Genomic DNA, 20,512 nt, shown 5'->3' with positions numbered 1-20,512 from the left:
TAAAAGTTGCCCAAATGTTGGCTTAAAAGACATTACTTGTTGAGCAGAACTGCTACATTGGATAAAAGAACAGCTAAACTTTGTCTTTTATCCAGGTTAATTACTGGTGCTGTGAGACTTTAGCAACTTAAGACACAGGAGAGGTAGAACCAAAAACAAATACCTCAAGTTTTATTGCAAGTTCAATTAATGGAAGCAACAATTATTGACATGCAGATTATAAATAAAAGTTATCAAGGCTATCTTATGGTACTTGAAAATAAATAGATAAATAAGTTAAGTTAAATTAGATTTTTATTTTAATATTATTTGCTTCTTTTTTTCATTTCTTCCTGGATGAGGAGAAGGTGATTTTGTATGACTGTAATCTGCAATCTTTTTTTCTTAATCAATTTAACATTTTATTTTTCAGTTCTCTATTGACAGGCTCTCCTGCCAAACCAAATGTACCATAAGAGAATTAGCCTAATGCCCGGTGATTATTTTAAGCCCTGCATTTGGAAAAACCTCATTCTTCTGTTGTTATACAATCTGGGCTTTCTTTACACTGTTAGGATTATAACTTGCTGAGTGGGCACCAACTGTTTTCCTACCAATAAAAATGACAACCACTTCAGACCACGGGTTTCTTCTGTGTGGAAGATATCAGTATGTACTGTATATATATATATATATATAACTACGTAAACACACATTCTTTTGTTAATCAAAATTCACCAGCTTGGTTTTATTTAGAGGGAAACACATTTCCTCATCTGTCTGTCTGTCTGCTGGAGCTGAACGGTTTCTTCCTTCCTCGGTTTCTTCCTTCCTCGTTTTTCAGTCAGCAGTTAGATGAGGGAAAGGGGACCCTGTTGCTGGGCTTTATTTTATGTGTGGATAAATAGGCCCCTATAGGAAACTGTATATGTTTTTACATAATGTGTACGACCCAGACACGCACACAAACACACACACACACACACACACACACACACACAGTAGACCACACAAACACGTTGAATATGCAGAGCCTCCACATGCTCAGCTCTTAGATATGTATGCACATCACAGGAAGCAGGTGGTTTTTGTATCTGATGATTAAATATGAGACAGTCCTGTGCGTGTGTGTGTGTCCTGTTGAAACCATGTGTCTTGAATCTGACTCTCTCAGTGAATCACACTTTTATGGTGTGCCGTAATAGCTGCTTCTGATGGGACATTTTTGCACGACCATGACTGTTGTGACATGTGTTCATGTGCACAGAGGTCACACAGTTAGTGATTTAGGTCTCTTTTAGGGTATTTCTAAGAGTGTGTGTGTGCGTGTGTGTAAATGCACAAAAACGATGCTGGGCCCACCCAGGAAGTGACTCCACCCTGTAGTGATGTACAGAATTCCCCCTTGCTGAAGTGGAGAGAGGGAGCTGCTGGCGAGCGGCTCTCCATCTGCCTCTCTCAAAAGACTCCATTGTTCCCAGAAGTCTGAGGCGAGAGAGTGAGCTAAAGAGAGCTATGAAGCTTGCCGGTGGCGCAGAGGCTTGAGGAGGTGGGCATTGGGCCGCTGCCTAAAACCACACGGAGGAGAGGAAGCCAGACACAGAGCATCTCTGTGCGGCTCACAGCCTACTGCTGGAGCCTTGCCTGAGATTAACAGCACGGTATGAAAAAGTCCACAACATGACATAAAAAACACACTTAACTGTCAGAGGGCTCAACTGACTCAACGGTTTGAGGCCATATGTTCCTCCATATTAGGTGCTGTTTGTCTCCCTGCTGAAAAGGGGTCTTTTTTTTTCAATTGAAGCATTACTTGAATGGGCCAATCAGAGTGGACTGGATGTAGCCTGCGTGGAAGCTTGTTAATTATGTGTGTGGACTGCACTTGGAAACTGAAAATAAGTGTCATGAGATTTGAACTTTCAGACCTATAGACATATTTTGTGGAGTTTTTCCAATTTTTTATTGAAACAGTATGAACAAAAACACTGCAATTAAATAAAAAGAGTTTAAACACATCAGATGGCACAAATTAAAGATCTAGAAATGGTAATATGTGGCAAAGCAGAAGGGAGGGAAGAAACACATATCGTTGCAAACATTTGCAGTGTCTAAAGCCTGTCCATTAAACATTACATCACTCATTCAGTGCACATATTAAACAAGTTTGCAAAGCAAGCAGAGCTAAGCTGAGACTTGATTATTTGTACACCCATTTAACACACTCACGATTGCAAAAATAACAAAAAAGGGCATCGCTGCCTAACACTGTGCACTAAAACTAAGTGCAACTGTATAACACCAGCCCATGCACACAATCTGGGGTTAGCTCAACTGAAAGACCGGATAGCTGTTCTGGTAATCTGACTGTTAGCAGATGTACTATGAATACATTGTCAAGACAATACTATCACTATGTCTAATAACCACTGGCTGTGTGTAAGCCTTTATAAGGAACAAGCCAGCAGTCATCCAAACTGTTCTTTTTGGAATGGGTGGCACTTAAGAAGTATAGTCAATTCACATTAATAATGCACTTCAAAAGTTTAAATCCTTCTAACTACTTAGAGAATACCAGAGACAGTGGCACAAACCCTTCTGCTAAATTTCACAGATATGTATTAGGTTTTTATATGTCAGTGTTAAAGTGGGCAGAATGTCACGTTACTCTTGCAAATGAGGCTGGCTTTCTCTTTTCTGTTAGCCCTCAGAGCTCATGCGTGTCATGTCGAAACAACGTCTGCACACTGTGCTTCATACAGTTGGACAACATATCAGGGATTCTGGCGATGTGAGAGAATGTTTTAACTGGTGCTCAGTGGGGAGGGGGGGGTGCGTTAGCCACAACAATAGTGTATTCTGTAATATCAAATGCTAGCCTATGCAACTGCAACACGAGAATGAGAGCTGAGTTAGCTGTATACTAGTAGTCCCCTTGCATTGTATATACATCCTGTGGAATTTGTTACAGTCTCTCCTGCTTTCTCTCCTGCTCCCACCATCTTTGTTGGTTTAATTTCCGTTAGTTTTATCAGTATTTTCCATTTTGAAGTCCTCTGAAACTTCCATGCAAATCTAAATCAGTCACTAAAGAGATTTTATCCCTAGATGTCAGATGATCCCTACCTTTCTTTCTCTCTCTCTATTGTTTTTTTCTTTTTTAACAAAATGCATTTGAAAAGGCCTGAAATTCTTAGTGACATCCTGCTGTCACCTTGTTTTGTTCTCTCTGAGGGAGTAGGGGAGGATGAAGCCTTTTATATCAGTGGCTGCTGGGGGTCAGGGAGGTAGCGGGGGAGGTGAGGATGTTTGCTCACGTACCCCTCTTGTCTCACATACATACAGTACATACTGAAACATAAAGAAGCCTCCCTCCCCCCTCTTTTTTGGCAACAGTCTCTAGTCCTGGTTAGATTAGTTTCATTCTGGTGTTGTGCTTATTTAAATGATCAGAAATGACGTCACAGCTCAGTAGTTCAGAATTTCCAGAACTTTGCGCGCTCCTGCTGCTTGGCCGGCTTTTTTCTCAAGGGCTGTGGGATAAAGAAAAGAGAGAGTCAGTCAGTTGAATAAGGAGGATTATTGTACATCTACAGTCACTGGAGTATCTGAGGTTCAACTTATTTTATTTCATGGTGTAAAATTCATTTCTCCACAATGAGAGCTTATGGAGAATGACAACAAAAAGGGTGTTGAAAAAATGCTAGTTTGCAGATTTAATTAAAAGATTAAAGAAGTGGGTAAATAAACAAGTTATACACGAGGTGTTGTTTATCAAATTTTTTAAAAGGGAAACATTTTGTTTTAAAGCTGGGCTGTTTGGGAGTTAACAAGATTAGTTTTTTTTTAAAATACATTTGCCCCTTTCAGAGTGTTTCTTATGTCAGCAAAGATATTAAGATGACACTGTGAGATTAACAGTAAATAATAAAATAGGTCCCAGAAAACCAAACAGAAGTTGACAACTTTGTGTTTCTGCCCCACTCCTGACAAACACAAGCTCTCTGTTTCCAGGAATCAAATCAAGCTGTTGATATAAAACCAGTCTGCTTGATGGTGACCACATAGACAGACACTGAGTCAATAAACAAGCTAATTTCAAGGCCAAATAGAGTCTCTTGTCAAAACGAATGCCCAATTTTCCTCCCAGGGCCATGGGACAGTGTGTCAGCGAAAGCAGCAACACGCATCAACCTTTGTGAGTGTTTTTTGGGGAAAAGACATCTTTAACACGTCTTACACGAGTCAGGATCACGATGGGCAAAAGGTTAAAACGATTAGCTGAAAGAATCAAATAGTGAAATTTACAGAAACCATAATGCCGTCTTTTTTCACAGGTTTTTTGTTCCTGGCGGACCTGCGACACAAGAAACATTTAGCATTAGCAAGACATGCAGCAGCTCATGGCAGTATTCTGAGAGGGGAGGGTGTGGTTTGTGAAAATGCTGTCATTTGGATGGGACCCGAATTACTCTCACAAGGATAGGCTGACTTTAAGACGTGCAGTAAAGGCCAGTAGTGGTCGAAATGGGAAGTTTGTGTTGGGCATGCAAGGTCACCTTATCTCACACAGAACAAATCTCTCTCTCTCTCTCTCTCTCTCTCTCTCCCCCCGAGACCCATTAGATCACTGCATGTGTTATTTCATCACTGGATACGTCAGTGATGACTACAAGCTCAGGCTGTTTCACTCCATATTTAGACGAAACCAGACGCGATGACTCACTGCACAACATTAACGTGATTGTTTGCTTTCACATGGATTCAACCAGCAGAGGTGAGGTACTTACGAGTATTTGCCCATCCTCCTCACCACAACAATCACCACAGCAATGATGATAACCACTGCCACCAGAGCACCAATCACGATGCCGACTACATGGCCAGAACTCATGTAGTATATCTCTGTGGGACAGAAAGACAAGAGTGAGTCCATTTTTTTCAGACTTTCAGACTTTTTCAGCATGTTACATTGACCAACGAAAGCACCTTTTCATGGCTAATTTTCACACTTTCACAATTTTTTCTCACTTGCACATTAGGCTCACATATCAGTCAATAACACCTGACGTCAAACTGAGCAACTTTACACTACACCACCACTTATGCATCCCTCACCTTCTTCGTGGTCCTCAATGACCACATCTTTGGACGAATCTGCTGTCACCATGGACTGGACGTCAGCCTCTGTTGTGTCCTTGGGAGCTGCAGTCTCCACAGCAGGATGGTCAGTGATAATGGGTTCTAGCGCTGTTGTGGCAGCGGTAACAGTGGCAGCAGCAGAGGCTTTGGTTTCAACAACGGGCTCCTCAGTTTCGGCCTTAGAGGTAAGCTGTGCCTCCTCTGTGATAGCTGTAGTTGCGACTTCTCCAGGGGCCACCTCTGGTGTGATTGTAGGAGGACCAGTGAGAACAGTAAGGTCGTATATTGAAGCATCTGTAGGGTCAGGTATGACATCTGCTACTGTCCCATTGATGCCAACATCAGAGTATGTGGGGATGACGGTGGGGCCTGGGGACAGCAATTAGAGGTCACATGCTGGTACATATGTAGGAATACAATCTGTTTCAGTGTCTGTGGAACCATGTGTGTTGTAACTGTACATATGTGATTGTTTTTGTCAAAGACTGTGTGTTTCATATGATTTGCCGAGAATGGAAGGGCAAAATGCTATTTTAATTCTCAAGTCTCAAGTATAGTCAGCCCTGTGATCCTCACAACCCTGCAAGGAAAAGCAATTTAGAAAATAGAAATGGAAAGTCTCAAGTACATACTTATTATACAAAGAAAAGGAATATAAGAAGAAAGGGAAACACACCTAAAAGCTAAATGTTTAATGGTTGTTAAAAAAAAAAAAAAATCAAAGTGTGAAATTTTCCAGTCTTGAAAACAAAGGTTGTTTTTTTTGTAGGCAGATGGATGAATTATTATCAGATTTATTAACATAGCATTACCCTGTTAAAATTAAATATCCTTATAAAAGACTCCCAGAGCAAAAAGTTACGTAATGTTTTATAGTATTTTCCGTCTAAAATCCTGGATCCTCAGGATGGGTATATAAAAAGTCAAAATGGACAAGGTAAATATTTAGATTCCTTCCTGACATCAAATGATGATGGCCCTTCCTCTTTCATGTCTTTCCCATCTCCAGTACCTGGCTACCATGACAGCATGATCACCACATCCCATGACTTCCTGAGATGTACCCCCACCCCCATCCTGTTAGGGTACTGGCATGCCGCATCCTCTGCCTCATTTCCTGTGGAGGGAGCTGCTGCAGCAGTAGCTGACATGTGAGGAAAGTGCGGGAAAAATTCTTAACCCTTAACAAGGAAGGGTGGGGCTGCACAGACAACGCCTGATAGTGTCAGGATTGTGAGACAGACCTGGATGATTTGCAGTTTTTTAAAAAAAACAAAAAAACGTCAGAAACACTAAGTCTGGCTGAAGTGGCAGATTAAACACCTTATGGAAATCATGTACCTTTAAAGCATATATAACTTTTGTTTTTCTCTCTTTGTTAATAGAGATGTGGATAATTACATCCAATATCAATACTAAATAATGTTTTCTTTATGATGAACATTTAAAATTAAGTTTTGTCAGAGCTGAAAAAACCTCTTGTGTTGTGTGTTTGCAGTAATTGAAGCCTTCCATTTTGTAGTTTAGGTACTGTATGAAGACATGTATTTATCCTTGCATCTTTCATCACAGACTGCACTATGAAACGGCCTGGATTCAACCTAATCATTTCCCTCCAATAACCCTTGCTCCATCTCCCCACGTCCAACATCCACACAGCCACAACTGAAAGCTTAGCCTGGACAGCAGTGTTTCAAAATTAAGGAGGTAGATTTCAGTGTGGCACTAAAATTACGGTCTACAGTTAACTTTCCACTGACAAGATGTTGGCCTGAAATCACTTCTTCTTTTCTGGGATCTGCTTTTCCCTCAAAACTTTCTTTCTCTAGAGACCAGAAACAAGCGTCTGTGTGAGTTTTCTAAACTTAGCGTCTGACATCATGCTCTCTCCTTCTCCCTGTTCTCCAATTGTTCTAAATACTTTAAAAAACAGAGAACACTTTACAAGGGTAAAAATAACAGTGAATGACTGGATTTGTCTAACAACTGGTGCAGTTATTCGTAGTTCTGTGCTGGCTAGCGTGTTCATTAGCAACAGGCGGGATAAATATAACAAAACATTTGTTCCCACTGCGGCAGAGTATTGAAGGGGGTTTTCAAAAGGCGACTCAGACTGTTTGTTTAGAACGTCTGTAAGCGATGATAAAATGGTCTGTGCTTCACAGCATATGGCTGTACGCTATGTGTAATCGCCCCTCAACCTCTTCTAACAATTGTTTCATTATGTGTACAGTTCCCACAATTAGCTCTGAAAAGTATTTCCTCTGCTGTACTAACAGGGTTCTAAAAACAGCTGCAATAGTGAGTAACACAGTAAGACTGTTGCGGTCTACATCCTCTCTCCTCTCTTTTCCTTTTAATCTACGTTTCGCCTGTCTTCTTCCCCATGACTCTGCCACTCCCTAAGGATAGGGTTGTTGCTGCTGAAACCTTTGAGAAGGCTGAATCCCTGTAGAGGAAGACAGGGAGGGCAGAAGGGAACGCAAAGGGTGGAGGGAAGCTCTGAGGGGGCGCAGCCCTGTGCTCTCTCTTTTGCTTGATTTCATCGTGAACGAGACCTGTATCTCTGGTTTGCTGTCTTTTTTCACAGCAAGAAGTGTGTGCAGTGGTTAGTAAGCTAATCCTCAGGGGGGTCGGATCACAGGGTCAGATCCAGAACAGGACCCTTGAACCTGGTAAGGATTTCTGCCAACACAGGGGTTTCAATCCAGGTCAACACATGACACCCATGTTTCTCATATGTTCCAGGGATGACCAGACTTATTAAAACTTCAGAGCTAAAGAGGCAGCGCGAGGAGCCTCAGCTCCATGCACTCCTCAGCAAGTAATAACACAGCAGAGCTGGAAGCAGCTCCAGCTTCTTTTTCATTTTTGCAGTCCTAGACTAAAAAACGTTTACGTAACTGTGGTGTTGTCTTTATTACTCCAAATTTTCGATGGTAAACCCAGGTCATTTTACCCATGATTACATCATTCTGACCACACTTGCAACAGCCTGAAATCACCGTGCCAATTACAAAAGTTAGCAAGTGTCAGCGAGTTCGTACTGCATGTGTTTATGTATGTGTGTGTATAGAAACCTGTTTTAGCCAATGAATGGGAATTAAAGAATTAAAGGGTTGAACTCATCCTTGCTTCACTTCCCTCACTCATTACATAAAAGCTAAGGCAATAGACAAAAGTTTATGGACAAGCGGGACACAAAAAGAACACACCAAGTAGTACAAGTAGAAAGCAAATGGTGATAACACTGGTAAAAACAGGTTCCAGAAAGTAATTCACATAACAGCGGACAACAATAAGTGTGACTGTGAATGACTGGTTTCAAATTTGGTGATGGGATGTACAGAGAGAGGTGGGGTGTAAAAGGCAGGCATGCAAAAACAGTTAAAGCAAGAGAAGCGGCAAAAGAATACAGCAAAGAGCGTCTTCTTCTCCCAATCCTGGCATAAATAAACTGTCCAGAGAGAATGAAAGTTGTTTGTGTGCGTGTGAGAGAGGGACTAATTCACAGTCCTGTGTGGAAGGGAAAGGGTCTGTGCAGACAGTGTGAGGGAGAGTGTTCCTTTGGAGCCCAGGAATGTTTTTGCAGCACCGGAGGAGGGAAATGTGTGAGAGAGATAGGTGCGCTGCCCCTCTGCACTATGATGAGATGCTGCATGGCGTAACCTCCCCCGCTCAACCAGTAGGAGTCAGCTGTGGAGATACTGAGATACCTACCATGCACTGCACACGGGGGCCTTTGTCCAGGAGTCTGACTGGAGTGGAATATTCTCCTTTACTCTTATCAAAAATGCAACACAATGAGCGCCCACACTCGGACAGGGACTCACTTTTTCCCCTGCTGGTCTCACTTAGATAGGAGTGCATGTAGTAGGTCCCATCTGGACCCTATCGCCAGGGGCAGAGACTGGTCCGGACCTAACTCAAATGGGTCTTTAATCTTAGGTCTAACAGGTCTGATTAAATTCCTAAAATGTAATGAATCAGGCCAGGGATGACGTGAAATGCAACCACTGTAGAAACGACAAAATAAACAAATCATACAGTGCCATCACTATAATCCTAGTTTATCACGCAGACTTGCTAATGTATTTCTAATCTTCTAACCTTCGAATCCAACTCCCACATCATGAAACACCCACCCAGTTGTGTAAGTGTTCCTTAGTCGGCAGCTCTATTTTTTTTTTCTAACTTTCTCCTGTACCATGTCTCACCCTGAAGCACACGTAAGTGCTACAGATATGAGACATTTGTGTCAGCACTCACAGAGGAGACAACACACACACACACACGCACGCACACACACACACACGCGCACACATAGTCAAGTCGTCAGGGCTCAATCCTGGCCAAACATGGCCTCACACTCTTTTCCATAAACAGATGTTTCTTTCTTCTTGCGGAAATTTTTGAAAGTATGACTGAGCGTTTTTCTTCTCGAAATGATACTCTGTTGACGTGAGAAGTCCTCCGTCGTCATGGTCTTTACCCACATGCGTCTCATATTTGGAGTATGAGCGCAACATTTGAGTCATTTCTAGCAGTGGGCACCAGACAAAGGGCATTGACCTCTTCCTTCAGCAGCCAGATGTGACGGGGATGTTATAGGCCCAAAGAGGCAGACAAAACTCATTAAGAAGGAGAGCAGAGGGGGTGGGGGCAACAGTGTGAGGGAGGAGGCAAAGGGTTTTACAGGATACACGGGGTTTGCTAGTTAAGTGAGCAGGCTCAAGGGACTTAAAAGACCCCATTCGTGAAGCATAGATGTGGAATGAGCTTTGTTTCCCCTTTTCTTTGGCATACTGAGATGTGGCTGAGTAAAAAATAATTCTCAAAGACTTTCAGAGTAAACCTCCATGGAAATGTGGCAGGCATGTCGTCTCCAGCCGGTAAAGGTTGTTGTTTAAAAATAGACCCACCCCTTTCTGTCCCCCCCCGTGTCCACACCAACTCTGTCCCCTGGGGTCTAGCCTCATCAAGCTGGGACAGTGAAAAGGGGCAGAGGACTGTTAAGAGGCGAGGGGATGAAGCAGGGGGGTGGGGTGGGTGGGTGTTTAAGTGGTAAAGCTTGATAACCCACCAAAGATGGGTAAATGCCAAGGGGCGTTGCACCGCATGGTCTAACAACATGTGAGTAAAAAGAGGGTGGGGCACCTCTTAAATCTCATGTACCGGGTGTTCTCTTTCTCTCTTCCCATCCCTTGCTCCTCTCTCATCCATAAGACCCTCTTAAATATAGAACCTCTCTCTATTAATACGCACAAGCACAGCAGTCCTGCTCTGCCCTACAGACCACCCCCCCAGTCAGTGCTTGCCTGCTTCCTTTGGGCAAACACTGCTGGTAAATGCAAAGGAAGGAAGCAGAATGTAAAGAAGAAAGGGAAGACATACATACACAAACGTATGCGTGCACGGAGGGAGAGACAAAGAGATGTAAGAGAAAATCAGAGAAAAAAGAGGAGCTGCACTGAGAGAGAAACAAGAGAATCAGGAGTGAATAGAGACAGTGGATAAGCTTTCAGATAAATGTGTATGGTGTATGTTACAGTGTGTTATCCACCACCACACACACACACACACACACACACACTATCCCTCCCCGTGTATGAGCACTGTTTTGGGAGCCATCCAAAGGATATTCCTTTCTTCTCTTTGCCAGTGCCAAGAATTTACAGACGCGAGGCAGCAGAGCTTCTGCTATTACATCACTTTTCAAACCTCGTGTCTGCTAATCAAACTTTTCCTCTTGTCCAGAGCTCAGGGGTAATGTGAAAACAAGAGAATGACAGAGGCAGAGGGAGGTTATCTAAAACTAAATGAACACCTTCAACCAAAGTTTTGCTTTTCAGTCAGATTCTCAGTCAAAGCATGAGGAGTTTTCAGTGATGATTAAACAGTAAAAACATAAAAAAAAAATACAAAAACCCATTAAAATAATTTGAACTTAAGAACTTCATTAATTAGTTAATGGATACACACATTGTAATTAAGTTTATTCCACCTTCTGAAACCAGCCTCTGGAGAGTTATTGTTCAATCAGCAGGGATTAAAAGCAGACAAAGAGTGGTGTGGTGTGGGCACATGGAGGCAGAGGGAGACAGGGGACACAGTGTGCTAACAGCAGGACAGTAAAAGCAGACAGTTCACTTACTTGCATGTGTGAAGGCACAGAAAGAGCCAACCAGGGCCAGCAGGAGCGGCAGATGAACATTCATTGTGTAGAAAATTTCTCTCCTTCAGTCACAACCTTTAGGGACTCCCTCAGGGCAAAGAGCAGGACACGAGAGACCTCGCACACGCCAGACACGCACCAACCAGCCTCTCCTCAGGGGAAGGGTTAAGGACACCCCCCAAAAAGGGTCAAGAATAAAAATAAAGTCTTCAGGTGGCGGGTCTGAGATCCTTGTAACTTGTGGAGGTGAAGACAAACAGTGATCGCACTCACAGCTGGAGGAGGGAGAAAAAGGGTGTTGATGGTGCGATGTAAAGAGGACAAGAGAGAAGAGAAGAGCTCTGGCCACTTTGAGGAAGTGGAGGGAGAGAGAGGGACTGGCACACAGCAGGAGAGAGAGAAGGGAGCATGTGTGATTGACCGAGCTGAGAGTGGAGGAGGGGTGCTGGTGCTGGTGGGCTGGGCGGGTTAAGGAACGAGGAGCAGGTTGGGTTAAGAGGAGGGTGTCTGCACTGGGACAGTAAGGTGGTTTCAGCGCTCATGGTTCAGCACCGTGTAGGACCGGCTCTGCTCTTGGCGCACAGCCAGCCAGCCCTCCTGTTTGCAAACCCTGTAATATCAGCAGCATACACACACACACACACACACACTTGGAAAAACGGTTAAACAGACCATTGACTTATTTATCAAGACGAAACAGATACTTCAAAATGTAGTTTAACTGGCCAACTTACACAATCAACAACAAGAACTTAAAATGCTTTCTGAATAAATGAAGTGAGATGTAAGCAGAGCTTAGGGCAATTTCAAATATTCCTTAATCACACAGTAAAGAGCCCAGGAGGTAACAGAGCACAGCTTCACTGCACGCTACCTATCAAAATCATCAACAGCATGTAGGTGAATGACACAAGCACCTTCTATGCATCCGAATCGATCCGTTCAATCATCAGTTTTACTCTTGCAAAGAAAAGCGGCAGCATACATCTGTGGCTGACGGACAGCAGCGAAAGAGCTGCTTTTGTTAAACGTGTTTTTTAAATGAAAAGGAGCCATAAATACAGTTAGAACACTGTGTGACTTTCACACAGGGAAGCACGGGTGGTCTGAGGAGTTTACATGACGGAGGGCAAACCAACTGTTGCTTGGCACTAGGCTGACACCTGTTGGACAACAGGCTACTCGGGGTCAAGTTCTCTCAGTAACATAAAATGAACTCCTTCCCAGTTGTTGATTTTTTTAACCTGAAAAATCAGATGTTCATTTCATCAAGCTCCAAGAAACTGGAGCAGCGTGTCCGACGAAGAGTCGTGTGCAGAGCAGAAACTTGTCCTGTGTCACTTAAAGTTCTTGTGTAAGATCGTTAATTCAAACATGCACAACAGCTGAAGAAATAACGACAGTGGATGCGAGGTTAGCGCAGTAAAAATGGTCAATGACATTTTAATAAACACTGAAACAGATTTTAACTGTTGAACCGCCAAACACAGATTATTTATGACACACAGTAATGCCAAAGCCAATTTTTTTCCTCACTTATTTACAATATACTGAACTTATGTACATACTGTGTCTTGTGAAGGACAAATAACAAAATACTTCTCTCTCCATTTGCAGTTTTTCTTTATATCAGTCTGTGTTTTTCAAGGGCAAACATAGGAGTAACATACGGTTATTTACAAGGACTACAACACACAAACACACAAGATATATATGCTGGTCACTGTTATACAGCATTTAATGGCAATAATAAAGAGTATTTTTCTATTTTTTTCTACAGTGAGACCTTGTATTGACCATTCGAACAATCACTGAGATCTTCCAAACCAAAGAGCACTTAATTTCTCTTTATTTTACTGTGTACCCACTTAATACAAACAAATTACTTGCTTCTTATGTGTATTTTTTTGAGCTGTACGGAGCTGTATGCTGAAGGAAATAAGAGAGGACTATACACAATTATACACACAGACAAAATTAAACATCACAGTAAAAATAAAAAAAACAGTTGAGCATTTGAAACTTTTGTTTAGTCTTTGTTCCTTTCTTGATCTATTATTTTTTTCTGTTTTTTTTTTTTTTGAAACAAAGAAATAAAATTTCACTGTTTTTCTTTACTTTCTCTTCACTAGATGCTATCAAGTTTGGTGTTGTGCAAAAACTGCTTGTTGTCTCCTACATGAGGCATCTTGAAATAATGGCCGACCTTCACTGCCTGGTCATAACTGATATGCACTTTGCCAAGAATTATAAAACTTTGAAAAACTGAATTATTTCTCAGAAAACTATGTATTATTGTTGATTACTGCTGAAAATTTCCAAGCCTAGCCAACGTCTCACTACCATTTTAATTAGTGGCTGTTGTTTGAGCGACTGAAAAGCTTATTCCACAGTATTTCATATCTGTTAGCTTATAAGCTGACAAATGACCATGATGACTTTTTGACCACAGTCATCAGTAGGCTCGCTGTCCGCCAACAGGGACACTGACAGCACAGCACGACACGCAGTAACCTCACACACTCAACACTAAATGGCTTTGTGTTGGTCAGACATGGTGAGTGAGTGTGACACCCTGAGAACATGACACGATGCACTGCTTCACACACACATTTAAAATGGTGAAATAAATTGTCCGGCATGACAGACGAAAGATAAAAGAAAGAAAACAGATTGTGATGCATAGACTGTTTTTGGGTAAAGGAAGCTATATGGTGCCCATCTCAACCAGCAGGTGGTGCTCCACTCAACCAGTTCTGATTTAAGGTGAACCCGTCCTCATTCGGTTGTTCAAAAATGTTTCTTCTAACTGTAGTTGTAAACACCCACAGCGGCAGAGATGCCCAGTATTAGAGTGATCAAAGAAATGTTCAAAGCATGAAATAGTTAGACATGCTGAATGTGTGTGAAAGACAGCTTGAACAATTTTCTGGCAAGGGTGCTGAAACTTTGCAAAAGTGGGAAACAAAAGATTTAAACAATTCACAGACAATTCGACAACACTTTGGTGACTTGTAACCCTGTTGGCACTGGGGCTGACAAAACATGAGACAATTCAGAGAGCTTCAGACGTCCTTTTGCTTTGGACATTTCCATCAAAGTCTCTTTTTTTAATGATTGTCTTTAGACTCTGTATTTACTTGTAACAGACCAAAAAGGCCAGTGAGATCAGAAAAAAATGACTTTCTGTTTTTGTTTTCTGTTGGATTGTCTTCTGTTTTTTTTTTCACACAGGTGAAAAGGAGCAGGTCGGCCAGTTCCACGCCTCACCTGTCATCACATGTCTCTCTCTCTCTCTCTCAGTTCCAGTCACTCTGTCTCTTTATCCCTTTCTTCCATCAACGGCTCAGTTTAGACAATGGAGTCCCAGTCAAAGTCATCCTGGATGTCGTCTGCAGTGAGCATGCGTCTCACCTGGAAGTGTCCCAGCGGCAGCCTGTGTTGCTGTGGCTGCTGGCTCAGCTGGCTGAGATGGCCTGAACGAGGAAGGAGAGCAAAACTTTTTAAAACACTGGTAATTCTATTGTTGTGCCACATGTAGTTCAGCACAGCATCCTGGTGATTCTGATGACACAGCGCTGTAATTTCACTTACAAACTAAATGTAGGGAGTGCATAAAATGACTTGAACATCTTGTAATACAAACCAATCCAATGCAATAAAAGCTACTGTGATTTTATGAATTTTGGAAAATTCTATCTTTAGACTGTCAGAAAGATGTTAATTCAATTACATAATAATATCTGACACTGCGTTATGTATACTATTAGTATCTTAGCACACTGCGAGCCGTCCCTGACATGGAAGGACCATCTCCAATACTGCAAACAAAACTAAATTTTATGCCTTTAAAAACAGGTCAACAAAAGAGCACAGCTTTACAGAATAGCAACACAAAATAGCTGGAGTGATGCTTTAATTGTACCTCTTCATTTGTTCATTCTCTGAGCCACTCTGTGCAGAGATTAACACTGGTGGTGAAGTGGGCCAACCTTACTGAAAACTTACTTACTGACTGAATTTAAGGTTCTTTCTCTTCTTAAAGTTGGAATATTATTACTGTCAGACAGTGACAGACCATCTACTGTTGATACACAGGAAGACATCTGACACTGACAAACACACACACACGGGTGTAAATCTGTATACACACTTTTCTTCTTGCTCCCCCCTGACCTATTAAAAGAGCAATGGAGGAGTCACCTGGTATGGCGGGGGAGGTGTTGCTCATGGGAGGCATGTGGGGATATCCTGGTGGGCCCATCAGAGAGGAAATGCTCTGTCTCGAGTCCATGTACATGTTCCCTGTTTGAGAACAGACAAAAGGGCAATGACTAACTGTCAGATTAGTATGGTGACTTTCACACATGCATCTGTGTCTCTGCAGTACAAGAGCCGCCATTATGTTCACACACGCTTTTGCTGTTATCTTTTGCTAAGCTTGAAAAGTCCTACAGAATGTGCTGTCTGGTTAAAATACCCCCGCTTCTTCATATCTCCAGTAGCCAACGAAGCTGACAACATCCACATTTCCCTTGTAAATCTAAAACGGGCAACCAGTGGCGCAGTGGGGAGAGAGGCTGACTCAACAGCAGGGAAGTGCAGAAATGTCTTTGAGCAAGACTTTGAATTTTAGCAGATTTTGTGCTTCTCTTCCGCTTAGTGTCAGAGGGAAATACTATATTGCGTTTTTATCTCCAATAAGCTTACCTGAAAGCTGGAGTAACAAGTGAAATAAACTCATAAATTATTGTTGTTTATAAAAAAAACTTTGTACAAATGTCAGAATTTAAGAAACCTACTCTTTACATTCACTATTTTAACTTTTGATACTTGATTAGACTTTAACTTCGAATACAGCATCGTAAAGTACTTCTACTTCAATAAAGGCTATAATATGAAAATTATGCATGCAGCAAAATATGTGCAAAATTCTTGACTGACCTGTGCTGATGTGTTGGTTATGTTGGTTGTGTTGTCCGTGCTGATTATGTTGGCTGGCCTTTGGGTGCATTGCCCCGTGAGGCTGAGCTGGGTGCTGCGGCGCCCCGGGTGGTGCTGGGTGTTGGACCTGAGGTTGAGGGTGTGCGGCGCCCTGAGGGGGGATGACCCCTGTGGCCGTGAAAAACTGGTTAATAGAGGAACACAGGTCGGCCATCTGGGCGGCGTCCAGTGACCAGTTGTTGAGCTCAGCCTGCCGCATGCTCTCCTTCAGACCTGGCAGACAGACAGAGGAGGTGAGTGTGGACTGGGATGGTCACTGTGGAGCCGTTGTCATTTTCACTTTCTAACCTGAACCAAAATGTCTCACATATGTCACACATGAACAGCTTAAATTTATATTAATATAAACATATTTACATTAGATAAAAACTTTAGTTGTATATAAATTCTGACTTAAATCTGCAATATCTGCCTGAGGGAGATATTACAGTACCTTACCAATTGCTATTTCCTATAACTGTACAATTGCACCAAATCTAAAATTATAAATGCACCATTTCATTCACATTTTACAGGAACTTCACTATAGTGTGAACAGTGCATATGCTTTATTGTTGCTTATATTATTTATAAGGTTAATGTTGGAGGATTAAAGATAATTGAACGGAAACACTTTTGCCTTTGTAAATTTTATTCCATCTTGATATTCTGCATTACTAATTACACTTTCTTTACATCCGAGTAACAAAGCTTCAGTCTTTCCCAGTCACTAAAATCATTTTTACTGCCTTTATTGTTCCACCTGTTCACATTTGAGATGATGCATGTCTTGAACCTACAAACACCTCCCCCTCCTATTTCCTTCTCCAAGCAAAGACACACCCATGCTTCCATTTGACAAACTACCGTCTGATATTTCCCAAAATCTAATTCATAAGGCTTGCATCTGGCAGTGACAGAGAAGAGAGGTCCGTGCTATTTGGAGGTGAGCCAGAGATGGAGGGGGATGGCTTACGGCGGCGTGAGGGAGGTCAAGCGCTGCTGGAGGACAGAGGCAGCGGGGCCTGTGTGTGTTATGAGACCAGCCGCTGTCATCCATCGTGTGTAGATGTTGCTGGCTTTGTGCGCTGACCGTGATAAGAGGCTGTTACTGAGCCGGGGCCTAATTGGATTATTCACATCATACAATTTGGTGGGAGGGAGGGAGTGTGAGTGTGTGTGTGTGTGTGTGTGTGTGTGTGAGAGAGAGAGAGAGACAGAAAGAGACAGAGAGTGGCAACATCTCAGATGCAGGATAATGACTTTTATTAGGCCAGTACTATTACGACACTGGATATTATAATATGGTGCCTCAGGGGCAAGTGCATATGAAAGCGCAGAGAGGAATCATAATGGTTTAATCAAAGTAACTGATCGGCATCACAAGCATTTGATCAATTCTCGCTGTGTTGAAACAGGCTGCATGAGACAGGCTTATCAATGTTCATTTCAGATGCTGTTCACACTGATGGCACCAAGATTCTGAGGTGTGTGTGTGTGATACCTTGAAATGGAGAGAGGTCTACGTCTGCCCAGTTGTAACTGGTAGCAATGCGGCAGCTCTCCTTCAGCCAGTCCAGGTTGGGGTACCAGTCTGAAGACATGCCTGGGAAAGAGCACACACATATACACACACACACACACACCACCACACATGCAGATATAAAAATATTTCCAATTGACTTAACAGAACAGAAGATAAAGCAAAACAAATTAGGACTGAAAATAATAATTAATTTCTATATCTGTTAAGCTGTAGATGGTTTTTTTCAGTTCTGTGATTGGTCTATAAAAGGTGAGCTTCAGATCGTTTTCCTGTCTAAATAACAGATGGAGTCCAAAAGATCTTCTATTTTCAATCATATAGAAAGAGAAAGGCAGCATATATAATTCTCACATATGAGAAACTGGAACCAGATAGTATTTTTGTTATTTTTTATAAACAGATGTCTCAAAAGATTAATCATTTATCACAGTTGTGGATTTTTTTCCAATAACTAATTGCTTCAACTCTAAAATAAATACGCAGTGTTTAATGATCTGAAACAGGTGAAAAGTTAACCTGATCCAGGTTAAAAAGTGAAATTTGTCTCCGCAGTCAACCACAAGGTGGTGTGACTTCACACAGAAAAATTCCAGCAACAGCTCTGCTTTTGAGAGAAAAAAAAACAAAAAAAGATGCAGAAGAAGAAGATGGTTTTCACCGCCTTCACCACCATAAACTAAACAACAAAACATTCTGAGGCTGTGGATCAAAGACAGAGGGATTGCTTTCATTCATCCTCAGCTTGGTTGAGGGGAATACTAACCCAGATAAATAATGTCTGCATCGTCCCTCTTCTGGTCTGAGAACTGTGTTGCAGAGACACAAAGGAAAAAAAAACAAAACAAAAGACTGGGAATATGAGCAGCAAAAGCCTTGGTGAAGCTTTGCAGATGCCTGCCTGCATCAGCCCAGCCTCATAATATCAAATGCTCCAGGACCTTATAGAGGAAAAGAGAATCATATAAATGCGATAAGTCTGTGCAGAGACAAGCCTATAATGGTGTGTTAGGTGAATTGCATTTACACCACTGCGGCTTTGGGAGTGAGGCGAAGTAAAATAACTGTTTGGTGTTGTACAGCATTAATATGATGCAGGATACTGCACACTGCACACTATGTGGGTTCCTCTCACTAGAATGAGGTGTGGGAGAGAAGGGCAAATCTTACACTGGGAATAAAGCCTTCCAAAGTAGTCCCGTTCAGTTTTCTTATTTTTCGTTTTTTGGCAGTAGCAGGAGAACTTTAAATTTCTGTTTCACTGATTAAAAAGTGAAAGGTACAATTACATGACTGTGAAAAAAAAAACTACCAGAAAAGTCAAGTACAACTCCCGTGGAGGACTGTGGTTAGAAACATCTAAGCACTTTTCATGTACCTGCAATACTGCTGGCAGGTTGAGGAGATTATATTTGAAGAAATCCTGTTAATACATTTAGTAGTTTGAATCCAATCCATCCAATTTCAGATTGATGAAATATTCTGAATATGCTATTACTCTGGTTTTATGGCTCCGGTGAAGGCTTCTCCTAATGCTGCATTCACATCACAGCACCAGAGTGGGGAAAAAAAGACATGGAATCATCCTCTTGTTGTTGATTTGGGAACCTTAACTTGCTGCAGTGTATGAAGATGGTTACCCACACGCCACGTCCTGTAGCCACACCAGATAAAGTGAAATATACTCGTAATTACCTATTTTCATGGTGGCACATATTTGTAGTAGGTTGTTAACTAGTTAAATGTATTAGATATAAAAAAAACTGTGAAGGCTCTACAGCCTCTTTTTAAATAGCTGCCATGGTGGTATGAGTGTTTAAATAGGATTTTATATGTTAAAGTGCCAGTGCCAGTAACTTCTTGCACCAGTATGTGGAAACTTTAAAGTTCTTTCGCTGGGATATTCTATAGCCATCAGAAATTCCCCATATCTCCCACTTAACTAATTGAACTGGAAGAATGGTTTTCCCATTAGGCTGCTCATACAAGGTGAATAATAACATCAGCCAAGGCTCACAGGTGCTGTAATGCGGCCATTTTCCACACGAAACTAATGGAAACAACCAGAAGATGTTGAAATATTACAAACTGATGGACAGAACTATATCCTAGAGTCCTGTTAAATAACTCAGCCAGTCTCCCATGCTGCTGTAGCAAACACGCACTAAGAGCAAATTTCAATTCTTTATGTGAGGAATATTCATGTGATAAAAGATTTTTTGAATTAAAGTTTTCCCTTGTTGAAAATTGGTCCACTTTGTTCTCACCTGTCGTAGGGCAGGTCTGTCCAGTGTGACTCTGGTGGGAGAGAGACGGGTGCTGTTGGTGCTGCCCGTGCGCCTGGTGCTGGCTGTGGGTGGAGTGAGGGGAGAGGTGCTGCTGAGGGTGGTGGGGGTGGTGCGAAGCCTGGCTGTGGTTGTGTTGGTGGTGGTGGTGGCTGCCGCCGCTTCCTGCGCCGGGAGAGTGCTGGTATGAGCAGGCGGTCCGGGCCTGCTGGCTAGAATCACCGGGCATACCCATCAAACCTGCCAGTGGGGAAAAGAACAAAACACAACATATCACAGGTGAGAACAACAAACAAGAGAACGAATAAACAAATATTGTAACAAGACAGGCAAAGTGGAAAATTGGTGTGAATGAAAGGTTATAATCCTTCCTGCTCTTTAAAGTATATTTTGGCAAACTGAATC

The 20,512-nt window shown here is 42.1% G+C and overlaps 2 protein-coding genes across 5 annotated transcripts in view; both read right to left on the bottom strand.

Annotated features, from left to right (window-relative positions):
* Positions 1-1,923: 1,923 nt before the first annotated feature.
* si:ch211-156j16.1 (uncharacterized protein LOC564557 homolog) lies at positions 1,924-11,707 on the bottom strand. The gene is made up of 4 exons (XM_046397532.1): positions 11,276-11,707; positions 5,098-5,490; positions 4,770-4,884; positions 1,924-3,512 (listed from the first exon to the last, which is right to left on the bottom strand). The coding sequence occupies exons 1-4, from the start codon at positions 11,337-11,339 to the stop codon at positions 3,506-3,508; spliced, it is 579 nt and encodes a 192-aa protein (XP_046253488.1). The 5' UTR covers positions 11,340-11,707; the 3' UTR covers positions 1,924-3,505.
* A 1,003-nt stretch (positions 11,708-12,710) lies between these two features.
* Positions 12,711-20,512, bottom strand: part of LOC124063365 (forkhead box protein J3-like) — a 57,168-nt gene continuing 49,366 nt past the window's right edge. For all 4 annotated transcript variants that reach the window (XM_046396954.1, XM_046396955.1, XM_046396957.1 and 1 more), the window contains 5 exons: positions 20,090-20,347; positions 17,784-17,885; positions 16,241-16,513; positions 15,500-15,601; positions 12,711-14,772 (listed from right to left, as the gene is read on the bottom strand). In XM_046396954.1, the coding sequence (XP_046252910.1) occupies positions 14,648-14,772; positions 15,500-15,601; positions 16,241-16,513; positions 17,784-17,885; positions 20,090-20,347 (860 nt within the window). In that variant the 3' untranslated portion in view covers positions 12,711-14,647. The remainder of the gene's footprint in view (positions 14,773-15,499; positions 15,602-16,240; positions 16,514-17,783; positions 17,886-20,089; positions 20,348-20,512) is intronic.

This window comes from Scatophagus argus, chromosome 8, assembly GCF_020382885.2.
Source record: "Scatophagus argus isolate fScaArg1 chromosome 8, fScaArg1.pri, whole genome shotgun sequence".
Classification (NCBI taxonomy): domain Eukaryota; kingdom Metazoa; phylum Chordata; class Actinopteri; family Scatophagidae; genus Scatophagus; species Scatophagus argus.
The sequence above is the reverse complement of the archived record's forward strand: the minus strand, read 5'-3'. Positions and strand labels throughout refer to the sequence as shown.